Source organism: Coregonus clupeaformis, chromosome 34 (assembly GCF_020615455.1).
Source record: "Coregonus clupeaformis isolate EN_2021a chromosome 34, ASM2061545v1, whole genome shotgun sequence".
Classification (NCBI taxonomy): domain Eukaryota; kingdom Metazoa; phylum Chordata; class Actinopteri; order Salmoniformes; family Salmonidae; genus Coregonus; species Coregonus clupeaformis.
Window position 1 is genome coordinate 8,450,733 of NC_059225.1, and position 23,959 is coordinate 8,474,691.

A 23,959-nucleotide genomic window follows, 5' to 3' on the forward strand; every position below is an offset into this window, starting at 1 on the left:
AGACCCAGGCCATCGCCCGGCTGAGGATTTTAGTCGAGAGGGCCATACGGAGGGTGAAGGAGTACCATATCTGGGATGGGCTTGTTCCTCTTTCCACAGTGGGTTCAGTGAATCAGCTGTGGGCCATCTGCTGCCTCATGTCGAACTATCAGGGACCTCTTGACATTAAAGGAGACAAACCAGTCTGATGTTTTTGTCAACTGGAAGTTGTATATTTCCTGAGTAAGCTAGATGGGCTGTAAATAGAAGTACTTTTATATTACTGTATTGTATGTACAAAAAAATGTAAATATGAATTAACTTTGTTGGTAATTTAATTGATCTAATGTTATACTGTATGTTTTTGTTAAGGGTAATAACTTTTTCATAGCTATTAATGAACCTAATGTGATATATTGTAAAAATATCCAACTATTAACCATGTTATGTGCTTATGTGTCATGGCACTGATGGAACTATTAAATATATGTTTGCAAGCAACTGCTTCCAATCCTTTTTGATTTTGGTAAGAGCATTTACAACATCGCAATCCTTTTCAAAATTTGTATTTCAATACATAGATATACAGTATATAACACAATTAAGTTCATTTGCAGTTAAAGAAAAACATGTCGACATTTACATCACAATCCTTTTCAAAATGTGTGTTTCAGTACATAGGAGATATACAGTATATGACAAGTTAATTTGCAGTTAAAGAAAAAAAATGTCAAAGGTTCACCTTCCACATTTACCTTAACACTATTTACACATAAAATTCTGCCTTATGTTTTATAACTTAAGAAGACATCCATGTAGATGTTATAATAGAAATGATCAAGCTTCTGTCGCATTGAGTGGATAATCTCCTCATCCCTAAAGATTCTCTCAACTGTGAAGTCAGTGCGGGTATCTGTAATGAAGTCACACCACTGAAGTCCGCTTAAGGCGAGTTGGCCTTGAACCTGATAGTAGTATTTGTGGCTCTTCTTAAGGCAGGCCTGGCCTTTAACTGTGATCAGGTGTTTAACTTGGGTAACATTTTCAACATCGCAACTCTTAACCTCAGCAAGACCAAATGGTGGTGCTTCTGTTGGGCAGAAGACTTTAGCATCCGGGCTGGCTGCAAGGTGAGGTGAATCAGGGTGGATGATGACCCCGCATTGTTTCAGAGAGACATCACAAAAATCAGAATATTGCCTCAGTATCTCAGGTTCCAGATCCAACCCTCTTCTCATAGCAGCTGTCTGAGGAGTTCCTCTCAGAATGCGGGTTGCCAAAGCCTTGGCAGACAACTCCCCCACGAACATGGCATATTTCACGGAATCTGCTGGCTGTCAGTCGGGGTTTGCGTACCTGGCTCCACAGCTGGCATTCTGACTGCATTCTTGTTTCTGCTTCAATAGCAGCAGACATCTCCTCTGACACAATCAGGCTGTCCAAATGACATTGTTGTATGTAGTTGGGCTCAAAATCAATGGGAAATTTAAAGTTGTAACCTTCAATAGGCAACTGAGGAAACTCACTGGCACCAGGGTGTTTAATAATATCTCTACTTAATTCTAGAGGGCACTGGTAAGAAAGCACAGACCCAAATGGCACAGGGCCAAATTTAGAGTCCACCAAATTAAGGCCCTCAAGCCCGTGCAGCAATTTGCAAATCCCTGGTTGTGGACGGATGTCTTTCAGTTTCTCAGCACTGGCCATGACGTGAGGATCCGGAATAGGCCCTGGCATGAAAGTGAGATATGTCAAGTTTAGATTTCATTAAATGCCACCTTATCTTTTTCACTAAAAAAGACAACCACACTCATCCAGTCTCGTACATGCTTCTAATACAAATAAAAAAATATCCACTGAAAGTCTATATAAAAAGTAACAAATAATAATCACTTTTATGTTTGTATTATTTTAGAAATGCACTAAAGTCTTTGTGCTCTAGTACAGGCGGGGGCTCATTCAGACTCACCATCATAGGCTCGGTACAGTGTGCACTTCACACCAGCTCTGACACTTGTTTTTTTCTTAGCCGCTGGTTTACACACCGCCATATCATTGGTGGCCTCTGGTACAATTCCCTGTGATATAATAATGATGAACAATACATTGTCAAAAGTCAATACAAACTGCAAAGTTCTGCATCAGTGTAACAAATAATGTCTGACCTGTGTCCTAGGCCGGTGCCAGGTCTGCAGTGCGCTGGTGCATGACAGAGGCAATGGCACTGTCTTAAAGCCCATGGTAACATAGTGAGCACTTTGAAAAAGAAGTGCTACTATGTGATTACATAGTGCTTTCCCAGCAGAGCAGGAACATGACATGTGATTGAGTACCACAGGAACCTCTGCAGAGTCTAGTGTAACCTGTTCATAGAGACATAACAATTAGTGCTGTACTTACAAAACATTTTTTCTGCGTTTCATTATAAACTACTGTACACAATTTTCAAAACCCAATTTCTTTTTTTAATTAAGAAAAATTGGCTGTTCTGAAACCTTTGACAAGTAGTGCCAACACTTATCGAAAATTTGAACATTTTGAGTTATCACAGAATCTTTCCCAGTCTTTATTGCCGTCAACAACCCACATCGGTTTGTTAGAATTTCGTTGTGTATTAAGTTTAATGATACAAAATCAGAGCTCAGACTGAGAAACAAACTGATCCACAGTGGAACATTGTGGAATCATTCTTATTAAATCTGCAACCGCAGCAAAACACAACAAAAAGAAAACTTATCTATCTTAACCTATCTTATCATAATGTTAGAGAACTGTTTATCTGAGAAACCTGAAGCCGATGAGCCTCCTCATTTTTCTTCATGGACCTGTAACATCGCCCTCTCACTGTCACCTCACCGTTAACTACACTTGAGACTGTTTCAATACAGTGATTGGGAGAAAGGGCGCAGCATTAGCCATTAATACATTACTGACTCTTATCTTACGGTCGATACAAACAGCAGTAATATTAAAAAGAGGCTGCAAAACAGAAACTCGTCAGCTCATAACCTTCGCTAGCATAGGGCTAATTTAAGCTAAATAAAGATAAACACGTACCTTCATAATCAAACAGGTAACCTTCAACGAAGAACTTGTAGCCTTTATCAAGCTTCGATCTTGAAGTAAGGGACCACTTGTCAGCAAGTCGTTCTACGTCGTTAAGTCGTATTGGTGGCAGATGTGAAAGGGACTGGGTGAACTCCATAATGATGTGCTACTAGCTAAGCGTTCCTAAGCGACACCGGATGTAAACATAACCTGCATCGCGGCAGAACGGAAGTTGTCTGACGTCACGTGAAAAGGGCCTATTTGGGAATGTTTTCTTGGGGTGCTCTAAGTTACTATTATATGCGTTGCTGGCATTGAGAAATAGCTGCCTTAATTCTCTCACAGCATCCAGCCTAGCTGACACAATGATATTTTCCTGTTTTTTTTCTTCTACTTTTTCCTCTGGCCACCGTTGATTTAGTCACCCTCACTTTGGGCATCCTACAACCGTAAAACTCCAATAACATTTGAACGGATTATGATAGTGACATGCGGGTTGAACTATTGGTTTTCTTAGAGGAGTATCTACACAATTAACCTATTATTTTACCCGTTAGTCAAAAGATGGATCAAGCTATCATACAGTGCCTTCTGAAACTCCTTTACACTATACAGCGTTTTTGCTACTTTTCTAATAAATCACAAACCACTCTTTCAATGTATTATCCTGTACAAAATATATATTTAAAGATTATGTTGTATGTTGCTGAATGTGATATCCACATCAGTATATTTGGTAATTCTATGCACATATCCTATGCATGTCTCTGTGAAGACTGGCGTGTAAAATATAAACCAGTTGTGTGTGTGTGTGTGTGTGTGTATGTATGTGTGTGTGTGTGTGTGTGTGAGTGAGTGAATGTGTGAGTGTGTGAGAGAGTGCGAGAGACTGGTAGATCTCACTTGGGGGACGCTTCCGGGAGACAGCCGCTTGTCTGTCTGCTCGTGACTAAATAAGGGCATTGAAACGAGAGAGGCAGATCTCCGCCGGAGGAGCGCTATGGATCCCCCTCCACTCACATTTACAGCCATCAACAACAAAAAAATACAGTAAATGATTAGGATAGCAGTGTTATTGTGTGTGTATTGTATTTAATGAAGAGGATATTGTAAACCGGTAGGGAGAGTTAAGCATCATGCTGTAAAAAAACATCAACAGTATGAAAAATGGATGCACTCACTAATTGTACGTCGCTCTGGATAAGAGCGTCTGCTAAATGAATAAAATCTCAATTGGATCACAAAAAAAAATCAAAGTGACCCAGACAGTGCCAACAACATGCGCTCTTTGTCTATCTCACAGTGACGAAAGGGGAACCCCTCATCCAGTGCTCTTGCAGGCAGTGACGTGTCTGCTAGTCTGAAGCCCCCTCATACACGAAACAACTGAGGATGAATCCCCATCCTTCCATGAAATAAACAAAGCACATTGGGAGTCCCCCAAAAAGCGCATATTGACAAAGCCGTGAGTCAACGCCTTGTGCACTTCACACACAGACTGAAACAGACCACAACCTGCACTTGTTTTCGATTGCGATTTTGAATTAGCCTCATTAGAAATAGCCTCACAATAGATTGCGACTGTTGTGTGTGCCAGTCTGATTGAATTCTAGCCCACGCAGTGATGTCATGTGGATGTGGGTTAGCCTACACATGTGAAAGTATATGTAGCTGCACCTGTGTGGATAACAAACCGTTTGGCCACAGAGGCACATCTTCAGGTTTATTTCAAACCAGATGCTGCTATTCCTCTTCAGTTACAGCGCTTCAGAATAGTCGCATCTCTTTCTCTTTGTTAATTCGCCATGCTCGGCTTATTAGCTAGATGCACTATTCAATAAATGTAATCGGATATTGATATCACTAACCTCCAAATTATTAAAATGATGATTATATTTCATAGGTGACGTTGTGCTTTATACACATTCATTGTCATCCAATGTTTCAACAGTTCTGTTTGCCGACGAGGAAGGTGTGAAAGAGGCGCAGTCGCCAGTCGCCACCACCCGTGAGCGCACAGAGTACAGACCACATGAGGGATACTTCTCCTACACCAGAGCGCCCACATCCCAACGACCTAGGTCGGACTTTATCAAACGATTCATTCAACTAGTTACTAGGCTACCGGTTTCTCTCTGTTGCGTCCATCCGGCGTACGGAACCAGGGAAGAATAGGTGGACCAGAAGGAGAGAAAAAAAGACGTAACCATGGGAAAAGCAAGGTTCTTTGGTAGGCTGACCGACTCCCCCTCCCCGGAGTCTGTAATGACAATTTACAAGAAGTAGACTCTCGTCTTGCCATTCACCAGAGAGGATATCATATTTGACAGCTCAAGGGACGTAAACAAACACGCGCTCCTCTCCGTGGGAACTATCTCGTGAGCCACCCGGCGCGCGGATTAAGTGGCTCATTTCTATAACGCTCCTTTCTCTGAGAGGACTGTCCACTTGGTCTGTCTCATGAAGTTAGAAATGCTTCGGTCGAGGATTACAATATTTATTCTTCTATGACGAGGGCACAGTGAATGTCGTCCGTTTGTCGGGACTCGTCGACGTAGAGGTCAGCATTGGCGACAGAAAGTCCAAAAACTTCAGGGGGATAGAGCAAAGATGCCCGTCCGACGGGGTCACGTGGCACCACAGAACACTTTCCTCGATACCATCATTAGGAAATTCGATAGTCAATGTAAGTTGTTTGATTATTGAATGATGATTTCTTATTGCGTCCAATAATCATGTTCATCATGTGTCTTTTTTTGTGCCCAATGCATTAACAAATTGGATGCTAACTTCAGTAACGTACCACATTATTTTTTCCTGTATGTTGCCTGGTTTTATTTTTCTTTGCAGGTAAGAAAAATGTGTCATGCTCTTTTTCAATATGTGACAAGTATACTGCAAATAATATTTAATAATTTATTCTCTTAAGAATAGAGATAGTTGGCCTACACTCAGGGTCGTCATGCACCCATTATTTTAGATGGTGCAGGACGTGATGACGTAGGGGGGTGTTGAAGCATTTACAATTTTTAAACATTTACATTTACATTTACGTCATTTAGCAGACGCTCTTATCCAGAGCGACTTAAACACCTGAAATAGATTTTTCTTGCAATCTAGAGCCATATTCATTATGCATAATTCTATGTCAAACATATGTCTATTTATTTATTAATGATGCACATTCATTCTTTAATTCTTTAAGAACTTTTATGCCTTACAAGTTTAGTACAACTGCCACACTGGTATATAGTATCATAACCCAATAATTAATCAATTTATTGTCATTTGGGTTTTGAAAAGAACAATCTTAATGTCTGTCAGTCTTTGCATGCATGGCTCTGTCTATGAATTTGACAGTGAAAAAATGTCTATGAATTCATAGACAGTGAATTTGCTCCCAAATGTAATGTTTTATAAACATGTTGGAACCATCTGACAGATCATGTTTGCACTTCTCCAGAAATACAATAGCAGACGAAATTGCATTTCATTCGAGCCACGTACGTTCTCAACATAAACCCATGGACCGTGAATCTTTCTAATAACTTTGTTTTTTAAGCAAATTAAACGAAAAACAATCAATCCGTTTTTTTAAACATTATATTTCTAAATAGGAGTGGGTCAGAACCATGAACATTCTTCTACCAATACCTCTACACACCACACATTCGCAATTTGTAAAATGCACTGAATGTTCGAACCGTAGACAATTGGACATTGGCCAAACGTTATAATAAGATTAGCCTACCAGCGCCGTTGATATGGCCTGTTAGTGACTTTGCCGCGTGAAAGGTAAACAAACGAACAGGCAAATAACCTAGGCAACAAGCAGATTCAGCACCAAGGACAGTGATAGAAATTCCCGCTATTTTAGATCCAACAGATGAAAGTGAAAGATGCATTTTTTTTCACAAAATGATAAAGAACCAACGATAAGCAGTCTATTGTAATAACTTGATGTTCCTGAAGAGACACTAAAACCTTTCATTCCATGATCATCGCACATAGGCCTGCCTAATGAGTCCAAACTTTTCACAGAAGATGCAAAAATTCTAAAATACAAAAATAATGTCCAATATAAAGAAAAAAAAGGGGAATGTCTGTAGACTTTTTTGCTGATCATGATATTTTAACAAAACATTGGTTATAGGTTACTGATAAAGCTGCTGTGTGCTTCCGCTGGCAAAATCGATGCCATAACAATTTTGCGTTACCGCTAAGATCAGCTTTTGGTCAGTCTAAAATATCATTAGTAGCGCTGATTGAAATTGGCACATTGGCACACGTTTTTAAGGACACACCTCAAATATTTCCAACTTCCACCTCAGCGCAAAGGAGCTGATATAAGACGGGTAAATGACGGGTTGGAAAAATAACTGAGCGCTGGCTTTTACAAGTCGAAATTATCAGAGTGTGCGCTTGACACTAGCGCCGCGTTAATGCCAGCCGAAAATAGAGCTGATATGTTATAAATATATGTTTTGTATATTCAACTCTAATTCTGTGTACACAGACCCAGCACTGCCAAGAAGACCACTAGCCTAGCCCTACACATTCACACTGTGGACTACATACAGTGAGCTCCAAAATTATTGGGACAGTGACACATATTTTGTTGTTTTTGCTCTGCACTTCAGCACTTTGGATGACTATGAGGTTAAGTGCAGACTGTCAGCTTTAATTTGAGGGTATTTTCATCCATATCGGGTGAACCGTTTAGAAATTACAGCACTTTTTGTACATAGTCCCCCCATTTTAGGGGACCAAAAGTATTGGGACAAATTCACTTATGTGTATTAAAGTAGTAAAAAGTGTAGTATTTGGTCCCATATTAGCAATGACATCATCAAGCCTGTGACTCTACAAACTTGTTGGATGCATTTGCTGTTTGTTTTGGTTGTTTTCAGATCATTGTGTCATTTTGGAGTCACTTTTATCGTAAATAAGAATAGAATGTTTCTAAACAATTCTACATTGATGTGGATGCTACCATGATTACGGATAATCCTGAATGGATAATGAATAATGATTAGTGAGAAAATTACAGACGCACAAATATCATACCTGCCCAAAACTGCTAACCTGCTTTCTGCTGAGGAGTATTTTTCTCTGCTCATACAGGATTAATAAAGGCCTAGTGCACTCACTTGGTGAAAACTATTTTATAATAATTTATATAAATTCTTTTTTATGGGGGTTGCAGTACCCCCAGCACCCCTACTTCCTGTGGCTATGGTCCAACTTTCTCACTCATCATTATTCACGATTCATTCAGGACTATCCGTAATCATGGTATGATCCATATTAATGTAGAAGTGTTTAGAAACATATTCTACTCTTATTTACAATATAAGTGACTCCAAAATGACACAATACATTATTTACCATTAATTTCTATTGGGCACAAAATAATCTGAAACACAACCAAAACAAACAGCAAATGCCTCCAACAAGTTTTTAGAGTCACAAGCTTGATGTAATCATTGCGTGTTATAGGAGTATGGGACCAAATACTAAACATTTATTATTATTATTATTATTATTATTATTTATTTATTTGTAAATTATTTAAATTATTTATTATATATATAAGTGAATTTGTCCCAATACTTTTGGTCCCTTGATGTACAAAAAGTGTTGTAATTTCTAAACGGTTCACCCGATATGTATGAAAATACCCTCAAATGATCAATTTCAAATCCTAAGTGCTGGAGTTCAGAGCCAGAACAACAACAAACAATTCACTGTCCAAATACTTATGGAGCTCACTTTACATGACCATAATCCCAATCTACTCTCAAATGCTGCTAAGATGATATAAGTACTTACATGTAAATGTGTTCTGTCTAATGATCTGCTCTAATTGATCAACAATGGGGCTTTCAAAGTAAAGCCCAGACTTATTGTTTTCCTAGTTTCAAAATAAAAGTTAAGTGAACATGTCACATGAATGGAGCCATGAGATTTGTGCCGCTTGATGTCTGTATTTAAGTGTTGCAAAGTGTTGACAAGCTTTATTGGACCTGAATGGTCTGCGGTACTATCTTTGATGCAAATCGGTTACATTTGTCAATTTCCAAATTGTCCCCGAGGTGTGATAAGCACGGCTGATGGAGAGGTGGTCAACACTGGTGTCACGAACAGTCACCACAGCACTGCATTAGGGCTGAAAGAGAGAGAGAGAGAGAGAGAGAGAGAGAGAGAGAGAGAGAGAGAGAGAGAGAGAGAGAGAGAGAGAGAGAGAGAGAGAGAGAGAGAGAGAGAGAGAGAGAGAGAGAGAAAGAGAGAGAGAGAGAGAAAGAGAGAGAGAGACAGAGAGAGAGAGAGAGAGAGAGAGAGAGAGAGAGAGAGAGAGAGAGAGAGAGAGAGAGAGAGAGAAAGAGAGAGATCTGAATACAATTGTATGTGAGTTTAAGCAGTAAAAGTGAAAATGAATCAGCCTCCAGGATCTAGCAGCTCTGGCCTCAGCGAGAGAAACCTGATGGTGGTGTCCACGTACCACCTAGCTATCCCTATACCACGTACCACCTAGCTAGCCTAATACCACGTACCACCTAGCTAGCCTAATGCCACGTACCACCTAGCTAGCCTAATGCCACGTACCACCTAGCTAGCCATATACCACGTACCACCTAGCTATCCCTATACCACATACCACCTAGCTAGCCTAATGCCACGTACCACCTAGCTATCCCTATACCACGTACCACCTAGCTAGCCTAATGCCACGTACCACCTAGCTAGCCTAATGCCACGTACCACCTAGCTAGCCTAATGCCACGTACCACCTAGCTAGCCCTATACCACGTACCACCTAGCTAGCCTTATGCCACGTACCACCTAGCTAGCCCTATACCACGTACCACCTAGCTAGCCCTATACCACGTACCACCTAGCTAGCCATATACCACGTACCACCTAGCTAGCCCTATACCACGTACCACCTAGCTAGCCTTATGCCACGTACCACCTAGCTAGCCCTATACCACGTACCACCTAGCTAGCCTTATGCCACGTACCACCTAGCTAGCCCTATACCACGTACCACCTAGCTAGCCATATACCACGTACCACCTAGCTATCCCTATACCACATACCACCTAGCTAGCCAACAAGTGCTCAGCATATGTGGGAACTCCTTCAAGACTGTTGGAAAAGCATTCCAAGTGAAGCTGGTTGAGAGAATGCCAAGAGTGTGCAAAGCTTTCATATAGGCAAAGGGTGGCTATTCGAAGAATCTCAAACATAAAATATATTTTGATTTGTTTAACACTTTTTTGGTTACTATGTGATTCCATATGTGTTACTTCATAGTTTTTAAGTCTTCACTATTATTCTACAATGTAGAAAATAGTAAAAAATAAAGCAAAACCCTTGATTGAGTAGGTGTGTCCAAACTTTTGACTGGTACTTTATACAGTGTCCTCCTCCTACACTGAAGGAGACTATGTAGACTTTTCCAAGATGAACATTGTAATTATACCATTATATCGGGTGCAGAGAATCGACCCATCAGCAGGAATGTATGATAAAGGGGGCACACTTTCCAAATTTGCCCTCGAACCGAAGACACAGTATGTGTTTGGTACTACAGTATCCCATTTCTAATTCCAGTTAAGCATATAATAATATTCTCAGTCTGCATACACCCAGAGCCCAGTCTGCTGTCTGCCAAAGGGGAATAATTGACATTTCTCCGCAGCGTGCATTGGCAGTGTTCCATGCCAATAGTTGCCAGGCATGGATAACTCACCAGATTACTAAAAAAAACGATGAGCCTTAGGCATCCCAGGGAGCTGCAACATGTTTCTAAATCTTAGCATTATCTTGGTCAATGTTGACTATTGGTATTGCCAATGGTAGTACTCCTATCCCGTGTAGCTCAGTTGGTAGAGCATGGCGCCAGGGTTGTGGGTTCGATTCCCATGGGGGACCAGTACTACAAAAAAAAGTATTATAATGTATGCACTCACTACTGTAAGTCGTTCTGGATAAGAGTGTCTGTAAAATGCGTGTCTGTGCACTATTATGAATTGGTTTGTTCAGTCACATGGCGAAGCAGGAGGTTTTGATTTCATTCTGTTTTATAATGTAATGGATTTACCGCTTATTCGTGTCCTTTTACACTTGTATTCTTGTAAAATGCTCCTGTGAATTATATTATTCCACCTGAGTGATAAACATTTAGCCAGGTGAGATTGAAAATGAAAAATGAGAGGGTGGATCAAATGCTCCTAGCTATTAGGTTGCGGTCTAATCGTTTGGGGATGGATGCCTGGCTTTTCTTCCGGCCTCTCTGTGGATAGCTGTTACCAATACTAAAGGCACAGCATTCAGAGTGCAGTGACAAGGCTTTGATGTACTGTACTGTATCTATTCTTAAAGGGATTAGGTCACTCCAAAATTAAAGTTTGTCAGAAGTTTACTGACCTTAAAAGTGGTCTAATTTTCGAGAGGAGTTCATATCCCTGCCATCGTTGTGTAATTCTGGTATATGCCTATACCCCAAATAAATGGAAAGTCTCATTTTTAATTTTGGTGCCATTCTTTTAAATTCATATAGGTTTGAGGCATACGGTGCCTTCGGAAAGTATTCAGACCCCTTGACCTTTTACACATTTTCTTACTTTACAGCCTTATTAAAAAATGGATTAAATTAAACAATTTCCTCAGCAATTTACACACAATACCCCATAATGACTAAGCGAAAACAGGTTTTAGAAATGTTTGCAAATTTATTAAAAACAAAAAACAGAAATACCTTATTTACATCAGTATTCAGACCCTTTGCTATGAGACTCGAAATTGAGCTCAGTTGCATCCTGTTTCCATTGATCATCCTTGAGATGTTTCTACAACCTGATTAGAGTCCACCTGTGGTAAATTCAATTAATTGGACATGATTTGAAAAGGCACACGCCTGTCTATATAAGGTCCCACAGTTGAAAGTGCATGTCAGAGCAAAAACCAAGCCATGAGGTCGAAGGAATTGCCCGTAGAGCGCCGAGACTGGATTGTGTTGAGGCACAGATCTGGGGAAGGGTACCAAAACATTTCTGCAGCATTGAAGGTCCCCAAAAACACAGTGGCCTCAATCATTCTTAAATAGAAGACATTTGGAACCACCAAGACTCTTCCTAGAGCTGGCCATGGTCAGGAGGTGACCAAGAACCCGATGGACACTCTGACAGAGCTCTAGAATTCCACTGTGGAGATGGGAGAACCTTCCAGAAGGACAACCATCTCTGCAGCGCTCCACTAATTAGGCCTTTGTGGTAGAGTGGTCAGACGGAAGCCACTCCTCAGTAAAAGGCACATGACAGCCCGCTTGGAGTTTGCCAAAAGGCACCTAAAGACTCTCAGACCATGAGAAACAAGATTCTCTGGTTTGATGAAACCAAGATTGAACTGTTTGGCCTGAATGTCAAGCGTCACGTCTGGAGGAAACCTGGCACCATGGTGGTGGCAGCATCATGCTGTGGCGATGTTATTCAGCGGCAGGGACTGGGAGACTAGTCAGGATCAAGGTGAAGATGAATGGATGAAAGTACAGAGAGATCCTTGATGAAAACCTGCTCCAGAGCTCTCAGAACCTCAGACTGGGGCGAAGGTTCACCTTCCAACAGGACAATGACCCTAAGCACACAGCCAAGACAACACAGGAGTGGCTTCGGGACAAGTCTCTGAATGTCCTTGAGTGGCCCAGCCAGAGCCCGGACTTGAACCCGATCGAACATCTCTGGAGAGACCTGAAAATAGCTGTGCAGCAACGCTCCCCATCCAACCTGACAGAGCTTGAGAGGTTCTGCAGAGAAGAATGGGAGAAACTCCCCAAATACAGGTGTGCCAAGCTTTGCCAAGCTTCATACCCAAGAAGACTCGAGGCTGTAATCGCTGCCAAAGGTGCTTCAACAAAGTACTAAGTAAAGGGTCTGAATACTTATGTAAATGTGATGTTTCAGTTTGTTATTTTTTAACAAATTAGCAAAAATTACTAAAAACCTGTCTTTGCTTTGTCATTATGGGGTATTGTGTATAGATTGATGAGGGTAAAAAACAATTTAATCAATTTTAGAATAAGCCTGTAACGTAACAAAATGTGGAAAAAGTCAAGGGGTCTGAATACTTTCCGAAAGTGGTGAGTAAGGAGAGGGAGAGAGTGTTCCAGAGAGAGTGTTCTAGATTGTTCTAGAGAGTGTTCTAGAGAGTGTTCTAGAGAGTGTTCTAGAGAGTGTTCTAGAGGGAGTGTTCTAGATTGTTCTAGAAATTGTTCTAGAGAGTGTTCTAGAGAGTGTTCCAGAGAGTGTTCTGTATATCTGCCTCTACACAGTCATAGGATATGGACTCATCTCGACATCAGACCACTTTTGAAGTATGAAAACATTGGACAAACTTTGATAGATACAGGATTTTACATAGAGAATAGTGTTTAGTGGAGAAAATCAATCAAAAACAAAATCCTCTTTGATTAACAATTAACATAACATTGCTCAATAGGGCATCCTGAGACTTCCAACAAAATATTGAAATCCATTATTTTCCTTGGCTATACAGTCATGATCAAAGCAATACATCTTAACCATCTATAACCAAACTCTGTATTGTTGTCCAGTTTCCCCCCAGCTGGACAGAGCCATGAGTAATATAGACACTGAAACAAAAAAATATCCTATTCTACTCAAGCTGAATGACGTCATTAGGACACCGGGACCTGTTTCCCTCTTTAACCGTCTGTCTGTGTAGTCATTGCTCCCCCGGCCCCAGCAGAAAGAATCCTCCAATTAGCCTTATATGAGGTGGGACCTGGGGAAGACATTAAGCTCTACAGCCCATGGGCAAACACATCATCACCAGGACAACTAGCCACCAGTTTTCCAAGGTAGCTGGCTCAATCAAGGCTCCTTCTGTAGACGGAACAGTACGAAGTTTCAAGTTTCAAGTTTTATTAGTCATATGTACAGGATACACATGGTATACACTGTCCAACAAAATGCTTAAGTGCAGGTTCCTTCTCGACAATGCAACAACAATAATAAATAATACAAGATAAGAATAGAAACATAAAGTAAATGGCTCAGTAGAATAGAATAAACATTTAGCATAAGTATAATACAGGAAGGCACATTTATGTTTACACATGTACTGTATCAGGGAAGGGGGCAAGTGTTTACATTGTGCAGTGTTAGCAATAGTAAATAAGAGTCTGGTAACAGCAGTTGTGATGTCTGTGTAGCATGAATGTGTGTGTGTGTGTGTGTGTGTGTGTGTGTGTGTGTGTGTGTGTGTGTGTGTGTGTGTGTGTGTGTGTGTGCGTGCGTGCGTGCGTGAGTGATTGAGTGAGTGTATGTGTGCTAAGGTGTGGAGAGTCAGTGCAGGTGGTCAGTCCAGTTCAAGTGCTCAGCAGTCTGATGGCTTGTAGATAGAAACAGTCTCTGAGCCTGTTGGTATCAGACCTCATGCTCCGATACCATCTGCCCGACGGCAAGGGAGTGAACAGCTCGTGGCTGGGGTGTGTGGGGTCCTTGATGGTGCTGCAGGACTTCCTCAGGCACCGTTTCAAGTAGATGTCCTGGATGGTTGGGAACACGGCCCCAGTGATGTACTGGGCCGTCTTCACCACCCACTGGAGGGCCTTTCGGTCATGGACGGAGCAATTCCCGTACTAGGCCGTGATGCAGCTGGTCAGGAAGCTCTCGATGGTGCAGCGGTAGTGTTTGGAGAGGACCCAGGGTGCCATGCCAAATTTCTTCAACTGCCTTAGGAAGTGGAGGTGCTGTTACGCCCTCTTGACAAGAGTGGTGGTGTTGTTGGTCCATGTCAAGTCCTCGGTGATGTGGACGCCGAGGAACTTAAAACTGCTGACTCTCTCTACTGCAGTCCCGTTGAGGGCGTGTTCCCTCCTCTGCTTCCTGAAGTCAACAATCAACTCCTTTGTTTTGCTGACTTTGAGGGAGAGGTTGGTGTCCTGGCAACACAATGCCAGTTCACTTACCTCCTCCCTAAACGCTGAATCGTTGTTGTTGGTTATCAGGCCTCTCTCTCTCTCTCTCTCTCTCTCTCTCTCTCTCTCTCTCTCTCTCTCTCTCTCTCTCTCTCTCTCTCTCTCTCTCTCTCGCGCTCTCTCTCTCCTTCTGTGCTCTGCTTTGTGTGTGTCTCTGTGTGTGTCCGGCAGCCTGTTGTCTCCCCAGTCTCTCTGAGCGACCCGCTGGGTTGCCATGTTCTAACAGTTTCACCCCCCCTGCCCCCCGCCGCCACTGGGCGCCTGTCCAACTGGGCAACATGGTGCCTGCTGGGGAGATGAGCTCCATCCTTCCACTTCCAAGTGGGCTGCTCCTTTCAAAGCCTTCTGCTTCCAGCCTGTCCTGTCTATCACCTAGCGTTCCAGCTTTAAACGACACCATGCTAGCTCGGGTAGCTAGGCTAGTGTGTCAGTTTGATTCTATTTGACAATTTAAGTAAGTCGCTCTGGATAAATGTAAAAAATTTAAAAAGTAAATTTAAAATAAACCTAAATGTTGGCCACACCTGAGAGAGACTGCCCTGCCCCTCAGGAACCTTCTTCTCGGAAGAGAAGGCATCTTTGTATCAAGAAGTATCTCCTTCTCTGTTTTTAATTGGGGTTGAGAGAGACTGCCCTGCCCCTCAGGAACCTTCTTCTCGGAAGAGAAGGCATCTTTGTATCAGGAAGTATCTCCTTCTCTGTTTTTAATTGGGGTTGAGAGAGACTGCCCTGCCCCTCAGGAACCTTCTTCTCGGAAGAGAAGCCATCTTTGAATCAGGAAGTATCTCCTTCTCTGTTTTTAATTGGGGTTGAGAGAGACTGCCCTGCCCCTCAGGAACCTTCTTCTCGGAAGAGAAGCCATCTTTGTATCAGGAAGTATCTCCTTCTCTGTTTTTAATTGGGGTTGAGAGAGACTGCCCTGCCCCTCAGGAACCTTCTTCTCGGAAGAGAAGGCATCTTTGTATCAGGAAGTATCTCCTTCTCTGTTTTTAATTGGGGTTGTCTTTTAGGGTTTCCAACAAAAACTTCAATTACTTTTACGTGTGGATGTTTGAACGGTGAGACAAGCTGTGTTTTAACAAAAGTCTTGTCAGTTTGTTGCTCAAACTTTATTTCTTAGGTAATTCTGCCTTTGCTAAACGTGGAGTGTAATAGAAGGTAGTACTGTGCTCACAGCTATGAGGAAAAATGTAATTAAATTGAACAACTGCAAACTATAATTTCATTTTTTGGTGTTGAATTTATGGAGTAGTGTATGTACAGTGGGGAGAACAAGTATTTGATACACTGCTGATTTTGCAGGTTTTCCTACTTACAAAGCATGTAGAGGTCTGTAATTTTTATCATAGGTACACTTCAACTGTGAGAGACGGAATCTAAAACAAAAATCCAGAAAATCACATTGTATGATTTTTAAGTAATTAATTTGCATTTTATTGCATGACGTAAGTATTTGATCGCCTACCAACCAGTAAGAATTCCGGCTCTCACAGACCTGTTAGTTTTTCTTTAAGAAGTCCTCCTGTTCTCCACTCATTACCTGTATTAACTGCACCTGTTTGAACTCGTTACCTGTATAAAAAACACCTGTCCACACACTCAATCAAACAGACTCCAACCTCTCCACAATGGCCAAGACCAGAGAGCTGTGTAAGGACATCAGGGATACAATTGTAGACCTGCACAAGGCTTGGATGGGCTACAGGACAATAGGCAAGCAGCTTGGTGAGAAGGCAACAACTGTTGGCGCAATTATTAGAAAATGGAAGAAGCTCAAGATGACGGTCAATCACCCTCGGTCTGGGGCTCCATGCAAGATCTCACCTCGTGGGGCATCAATGATCATGAGGATGGTGAGGGATCAGCCCAGAACTACACGGCAGGACCTGATCAATGACCTGAAGAGAGCTGGGACCACAGTCTCAAAGAAAACCATTAGTAACACACTATGCCGTCATGGATTAAAATCCTGCAGCGCACGCAAGGTCCCCCTGCTCAAGCCAGCGCATGTCCAGGCCCATCTGAAGTTTGCCAATGACCATCTGGATGATCCAGAGGAGGAATGGGAGAAGGTCATGTGGTCTGATGAGATAAAAATAGAGCTTTTTGGTCTAAACTCCACTCGCCGTGTTTGGAGGAAGAAGAAGGATGAGTACAACCACAATAACACCATCCCAACCGTGAAGCATGGAGGTGGAAACATCATTCTTTGGGGATGCTTTTCTGCAAAGGGGACAGGACGACTGCACCGTATTGAGGGGAGGATGGATGGGGCCATGTATCGCGAGATCTTGGCCAACAACCTCCTTCCCTCAGTAAGAGCATTGAAGATGGGTCGTGGCTGGGTCTTCCAGCATGACAACGACCCGAAACACACAGCCAGGGCAACTAAGGAGTGGCTCCGTAAGAAGCATCTCAAGGTCCTGGAGTTGCCTAGCCAGTCTCCAGACCTGAACCCAATAGAAAATCTTTGGAGGGAGCTGAAAGTCCATATTGCCCAGCGACAGCCCCGAAAACCTGAAGGATCTGGAGAAGGTCTGTATGGAGGAGTGGGCCAAAATCCCTGCTGCAGTGTGTGCAAACCTGGTCAAGACCTACAGGAAACGTATGATCTCTGTAATTGCAAACAAAGGTTTCTGTACCAAATATGAAGTTCTGCTTTTCTGATGTATCAAATACTTATGTCATGCAATAAAATGCAAATTAATTACTTAAAAATCATACAATGTGATTTTCTGGATTCCGTCTCTCAGAGTTTAAGTGTACCTATGATAAAAATTACAGACCTCTACATGCTTTGTAAGTAGGAAAACCTGCAAAATCGGCAGTGTATCAAATACTTGTTCTCCCCACTGTATATGTTATTACAAAGAGAACAACATTTGTTGGAATTGGGTTTTCAGTTTCTAATAAACTACTTTAAAAGCTATTTGAGCCGCACAGCTGGAAGTGAAGGTACAGTTGAAGTCGGAAGTTTACATATACCTTAGCCAAAAACTCAGTTTTTCACAATTCCTGACATTTAATCCTAGTAAAAAATAATTCCCTGTCTTAGGTCAGTTAGGATCACCACTTTATTTTAAGAATGTGAAATGTCAGAATAATAGTAGAGAGAATGATTTATTTCAGCTTTTATTTATTTCATCACATTCCCAGTGGGTCAGAAGTTTACATACTGTCACGCTCTGGCTCCGGGACTTTGTGTGTTGAGCCAGGGTGTGTTCGTTTCGTGGTGTTTTGTTTGGTTGGGTGGTTCTATGTGTTGTATTTCTTTGTTGGGTTCAATGACTCCCAATCGGAGGTAACGAGTGTCAGCTGTCGGCTCGTTATCTCTGATTGGGAGCCATATTTATCTGTATGTTTTCCTGTGGGTGTTGTGGGTTTTTGTTCCGTTTCGGTCGGTGTACCGTGGACTTCATGAGTCGTCTTTTTGTTTGTAGTTCGAAACTTTAATTAATAAAGTCATGTTTCTTGCACACGCTGCGCCTTGGTCTCCTTCGCTCTTAGACGACCGTGACAGAAAAACCCACCATAAAAGGACCAAGCAGCGTGTCCAGGAGCAAAGAGACTGGACATGGGAGGAGGCGCCTGGTAAGGAGATCGAGAGGCTGGCGATGGCCCAGGTGGGCAAATCGTGGTCCTGGGAGGACATGCTCGGGGGCAAGGGACCTTGGGGGAAGATCAAGGCCCTGGCGAGAGAGGAGCAACGGCGTCAGCAGGGTCATCGTTGGAAGGACGAGAGGCAACCCCAAAAAAGTTTTTTAGGGGGCACATGGCTTAGGCGGCTGGGCAGCAGGAGGCTGCCACAGGGAGACGTGGAGAGAAGGCTATCGGATTACGGGAGCCATTGGCGAGTAGAGGAAGGGGAAGTTGTTGCGGCACGGCGTGAGAGACTGATGTGTGTTACCAGTCCGGTCCGGCCCGTTCCTGATCCCCAGTTAAAGCCAGTGGTGTGTGTTCCCAGTACGGACCGGCCTGTTCCTACTCCACGCATCAAGCCCACGGTGTGCGTCGCCAGTCCAGCCCGGCCTGTTCCTGCTCCACGCACAGAACCTACGGTGTGCGTCGCCAGCCCAGCCCGGCCTGTTCCTGCTCCACGCACAGAACCTAAGGTGTGCGTCGCCAGCCCAGCCCGGCCTGTTCCTGTTCCACGCACAGAACCTACGGTGTGCGTCGCCAGCCCAGCCCGGCCTGTTCCTGCTCCACGCACAGAACCTACGGTGTGCGTCGCCAGCCCAGCCCGGCCTGTTCCTGCTCCACGCACAGAACCTACGGTGTGCGTCGCCAGCCCAGCCCGGCCTGTTCCTGCTCCACGCACAGAACCTACGGTGTGCGTCGCCAGCCCAGCCCGGCCTGTTCCTGCCACTCGCACCAAACCTACGGTGCGCGTCGCCAGCCCGACCCGGCCTGTTCCTGCCACTCGCACCAAACCTACGGTGCGCGTCGCCAGCCCGGTCCGGCCTGTTCCTTCTCCCCGCACTAGGCCTGAGATGCGTGTCCTCAGCCCGGTACCTCCAGTTCCGGCACCACGCACCAGGCCTACGGTGCGCCTCAGACGGCCAGAGTCTGCCGTCTGCCCAACGGCGCCTGAACTGCCCGTCTGCCCAACGGCGCTTGAACTGCCCGTCTGCCCAACGGGCGCCTGAACTGCCTGTCTGCCCAACGCCGTCTGAACTGTCCGTCTGCCAAGCGCTGCATGAACTGCCCGTCTGTACGGAGCCTGCAAAGCCGCCCGTCTGCCATGAGCCTTCAGAGCCGTCCGCCAGACCGGGAGCCGCTAGAGCCTTCCGCCAGACAGGATCAGCCAGAGCCTTCCGCCAGACAGGATCAGCCAGAGCCTTCCGCCAGACAGGATCAGCCAGAGCCTTCCGCCAGCCATGAGCAGCCAGATCCGTCAGCCGGCCACGAGCAGCCAGATCCGTCAGCCAGCCATGAGCAGCCAGATCCGTCGGCCAGCCATGAGCAGCCAGATCCGTCGGCCAGCCATGAGCAGCCAGATCCGTCAGCCAGCCATGAGCAGCCAGATCCGTCAGCCAGCCATGAGCAGCCAGATCCTTCAGCCAGCCATGAGCCGTCCAGCCAGGATCCGCCAGAGCCAGCCAGCCAGGATCCGCCATTGAGTCCGGTGCTGTCCCTTAGCCCGGTGCTGCCCCTTATCCTGGTGCTGCCCCTTAGTCCGGTACTGCCCCTTAGTCCGGTGCTGCCCCTTAGTCCGGTGCTGCCCCTTAGTCCGGTGCTGCCCTTTAGTCGGTGCCGCCCCTTAATCCAGTGGGGTTTAGTTGGGGGGTGGTCATGTGGAGGAGGCTACGTAAGCGGGTAGTGACTTTGGTGGGGTGGGGACCACGGCCAGAGCCAGAACCACCGCCGAAGAGGTATGCCCACCCAGCCCTCCCTTGTTTAGCCTTATTGAGGCGCGGTCGCAGTCCGCGCCTTTAGGGGGGGGTACTGTCACGCTCTGGCTCCGGGACTTTGTGTGTTGAGCCAGGGTGTGTTCGTTTCATGGTGTTTTGTTTGGTTGGGTGGTTCTATGTGTTGTATTTCTTTGTTGGGTTCAATGACTCCCAATCGGAGGTAACGAGTGTCAGCTGTCGGCTCGTTATCTCTGATTGGGAGCCATATTTATCTGTATTTTTTCCTGTGGGTGTTGTGGGTTTTTGTTCCGTTTCGGTCGGTGTACCGTGGACTTCATGAGTCGTCTTTTGTTTGTAGTTCGAAACTTTAATTAATAAAGTCATGTTTCTTGCACACGCTGCGCCTTGGTCTCCTTCGCTCTTAGACGACCGTGACACATACACTCAATTAGTATTTGGTAGCATTGCCTTTAAATTGTTTAACTTGGGTCAAACGTTTTGGGTAGCCTTCCACAAGCTTCCCACAATAGATTGGGTGAATTTTGGCCCATTCGTCCTGACAGAGCTAGTGTAACTGAATCAGGTTTGTAGGCCTCCTTGCTCGCACACGCTTTTTCAGTTCTGCCCACACATTTTCTATAGGATTTTGGTCAGGGCTTTGTGATGGCCACTCCAATACCTTGACTTTGTTGTCCTTAAGCAATTTTGCCACAACTTTGGAATTATGCTTGGGGTCATTGTCCATTTGGAAGACCCATTTGCGACCAAACTTTAACTTCCTGAATGATGTCTTGAGATGTTGCTTCAATATATCCACCAAATTTTCCTTCCTCATAATACCATCTATTTTGTGAAGTGCACCAGTCCCTCCTGCAGCAAAGTACACCCACAGCATGATCCCCACAGCCAGTCTCCTGAGTGGCGCAGTGGTCTAAGGCATGTTTCATCAGACCAGAGCACATTTCTCCAAAAAGTACGATCATTGTCCCCATGTGCAGTTGCAAACCGTAGTCTGGCTTTTCCATGGCGTTTTTGGAGCAGTGACTTCTTCCTTGCTGAGTGGCCTTTCAAGTTATGTCGATATAGGACTCGTTTTTCTGTGGTTATAGATACTTTTATACCTGTTTCCTCCAGCATCTTCATATGGTCCTTTGCTGTTGTTCTGGGATTGATTTGCACTTTTCGCACCAAAGTACGTTCATCTCTAGGAGACAGAACTCATCTCCTTCCTGAGCGGGTATGATGACTGCGTGGTCCCATGGTGTTTATACTTGCGTACTATTTTTTGTACAGATGAACGTGGTACCTTCAGGCGTTTGGATATTTCTCCCAAGGATGAACCAGACTTTATGAACCAGAGGTCTACAATTTATTTTCTGAGGTCTTGGCTGATTTCTTTTGATTCTCCCATGATGTCAATCAAAGAGGCACTGAGTTTGAAGGTAGGCCTTGAAATACATCCAAAGGTACACCTCCAATTGACTCAAATTATGTCAATTAGCCTATCAGAAGCTTCTAAAGCCATGACATAATTTTCTGGAATTTTCCAAGCTGTTTAAAGGCACAGTCAACTTAGTGTATGTAAACTTTTGACCCACTGGAATTGTGATACAGCAAATTATAAGTGAAATAATCTGTCTGTAAACAATTGTTGGAAAAATTACTTGTGTCAAAATTACTTGTGTCAAGTCGGCAAGTCATGCCGACTTGCCAAAACTATAGTTTGTTAACAAGAAATTTGTGGAGTGGTTCAACAACGAGTTTTAATGACTCCAACCTAAGTGTATGTAAACTTCCGACTTCAACTGTATATTTCAGTCCTCTGTTTTGCTTCTGTATCAATTTTCCACCCACAGCTCCAACAAGCAGTCACTCTGTCCTCCACCTGCCGCCACCCTTCTCCTCCTCATCCTCCTCTCTCTCCTCCTCCTCTGCGCTCTCCTCCATTCTCTTCCTCCTCCTCCTCCTCCTCCTCCTCCACTCTCACTTCTGTGACCACTCTGCCATTCCACCACTCCACTGACTGTCAGACCTCTCTCTCTCTCTCTCTTTCTCTCTGTCTCCCTCCCTCCCCTCTGTCTCTCTCTCTCTCTCTGTCTCCCTCTTTCTCTCTCTCTCTGTCTCCCTCCCTCCCCTCTGTCTGTCTGTCTGTCTGTCTGTCTGTCTGTCTGTCTCTCTCTCTCTCTCTCTCTCTCTCTCTCTCTCTCTCGTAGTGTCCTCCAAATTAAACCACTTTGCATACATCTGCATAACCCAATTTTGGGCTGTTATGGTGACTGTATCAACACCACACCGGCGGTCACGAGTCATGACGGCAGTCAAATTCCACGTGACCGTTTAGTCACGGTAATTAGGCTTTTCCAAGCTCTGATGCTGCTGATGGTCATTAGTGGCTATTTGAAGAATCTCAAATATAAAATATATTTTTATTTGTATAACACTGTTTTGGTTACTACATGAATCCCTGTGTTATTTCATAGTTTTGATGTCTTCACTATTATTCTACAATGTAGAAAATTGTGAAAATAAAGAAAAACCCTTGAATGAGTAGGTGTTCTAAAACTTTTGACCGGTAGTGTAAGTTGAAAACATTGTATGTGTCACGATCGTCTGAGGAAACGGACCAATACGCAGCGCGTGGAGTGAACATGATGACTTTATTAAATAAAAGCAACCACGAAAACAACAAACAAATGACGAATGTGAAGTCCTACGGTACACTGACCAAAAGGAACAAAAACCCACAAACCCAACAAGAAAACATACAGATTAAATATGGCTCCCAATCAGAGATAACGAGCCGACAGCTGACACTCGTTACCTCCGATTGGGAGTCTTAGACCAAACCTAAAAATGAACCCAACAGAAAGGCAAACCTAGAAATACACACAACAGAACTACCAACATCGAAATACACCCAAATACCCAACAAAACAAAATACACCCTGGCTCAAATATCAAAGTCCATGGAGCCAGAGTGTCACAGTACCCCCCCCTAAAGGTGCGCACTCCGGGCGCACCAGCATACAGTCTAGGGGAGGGTCTGGGTGGGCGTCTGTCCATGGTGGCGGCTCTGGCCCAGGTCGTGGTCCCCACCCCACCTTAGTCACTATCCGCCTCCGTAGCCCCCTCCACATGACCACCCCCCAACTAACCCCCACTGGATTAAGGGGCGGCACCGGACTAAGGGGCAGCACCGGACTAAGGGACAGTACCTGACTAAGGGGCTCTGGCGGATCCTGGCTGGACGGCTCTGGCGGATCCTGGCTGGACGGCTCTGGCGGATCCTGGCTGGCGGAAGGCTCTGGCTGATCCTGTCTGGCAGAAGGCTCTGGCTGATCCTGTCTGGCGGAAGGCTCTGGCTGATCCTGTCTGGCGGAAGGCTATGGCTGATCCTGTCTGGCGGAAGGCTCTGGCTGATCCTGTCTGGCGGAAGGCTCTGGCTGATCCTGTCTGGCGGAAGGCTCTGGCTGATCCTGTCTGGTGGAAGGCTCTGGCTGATCCTGTCTGGCGGAAGGCTCTGGCTGATCCTGTCTGGCGGAAGGCTCTGGCTGATCCTGTCTGGCGGAGAGCTCTA

At 44.4% G+C, this 23,959-nt stretch overlaps 1 protein-coding gene across 1 annotated transcript in view; it reads left to right on the plus strand.

Annotated features, from left to right (window-relative positions):
* The first annotated feature begins 4,932 nt into the window (after window positions 1–4,932).
* LOC121549441 (potassium voltage-gated channel subfamily H member 2) overlaps window positions 4,933–23,959 on the plus strand; it is a 48,166-nt gene continuing 29,139 nt past the window's right edge. The window contains exon 1 of the mRNA XM_045210307.1: window positions 4,933–5,713. Within this exon, the coding sequence (XP_045066242.1) occupies window positions 5,638–5,713 (76 nt within the window). The 5' untranslated portion in view covers window positions 4,933–5,637. The remainder of the gene's footprint in view (window positions 5,714–23,959) is intronic.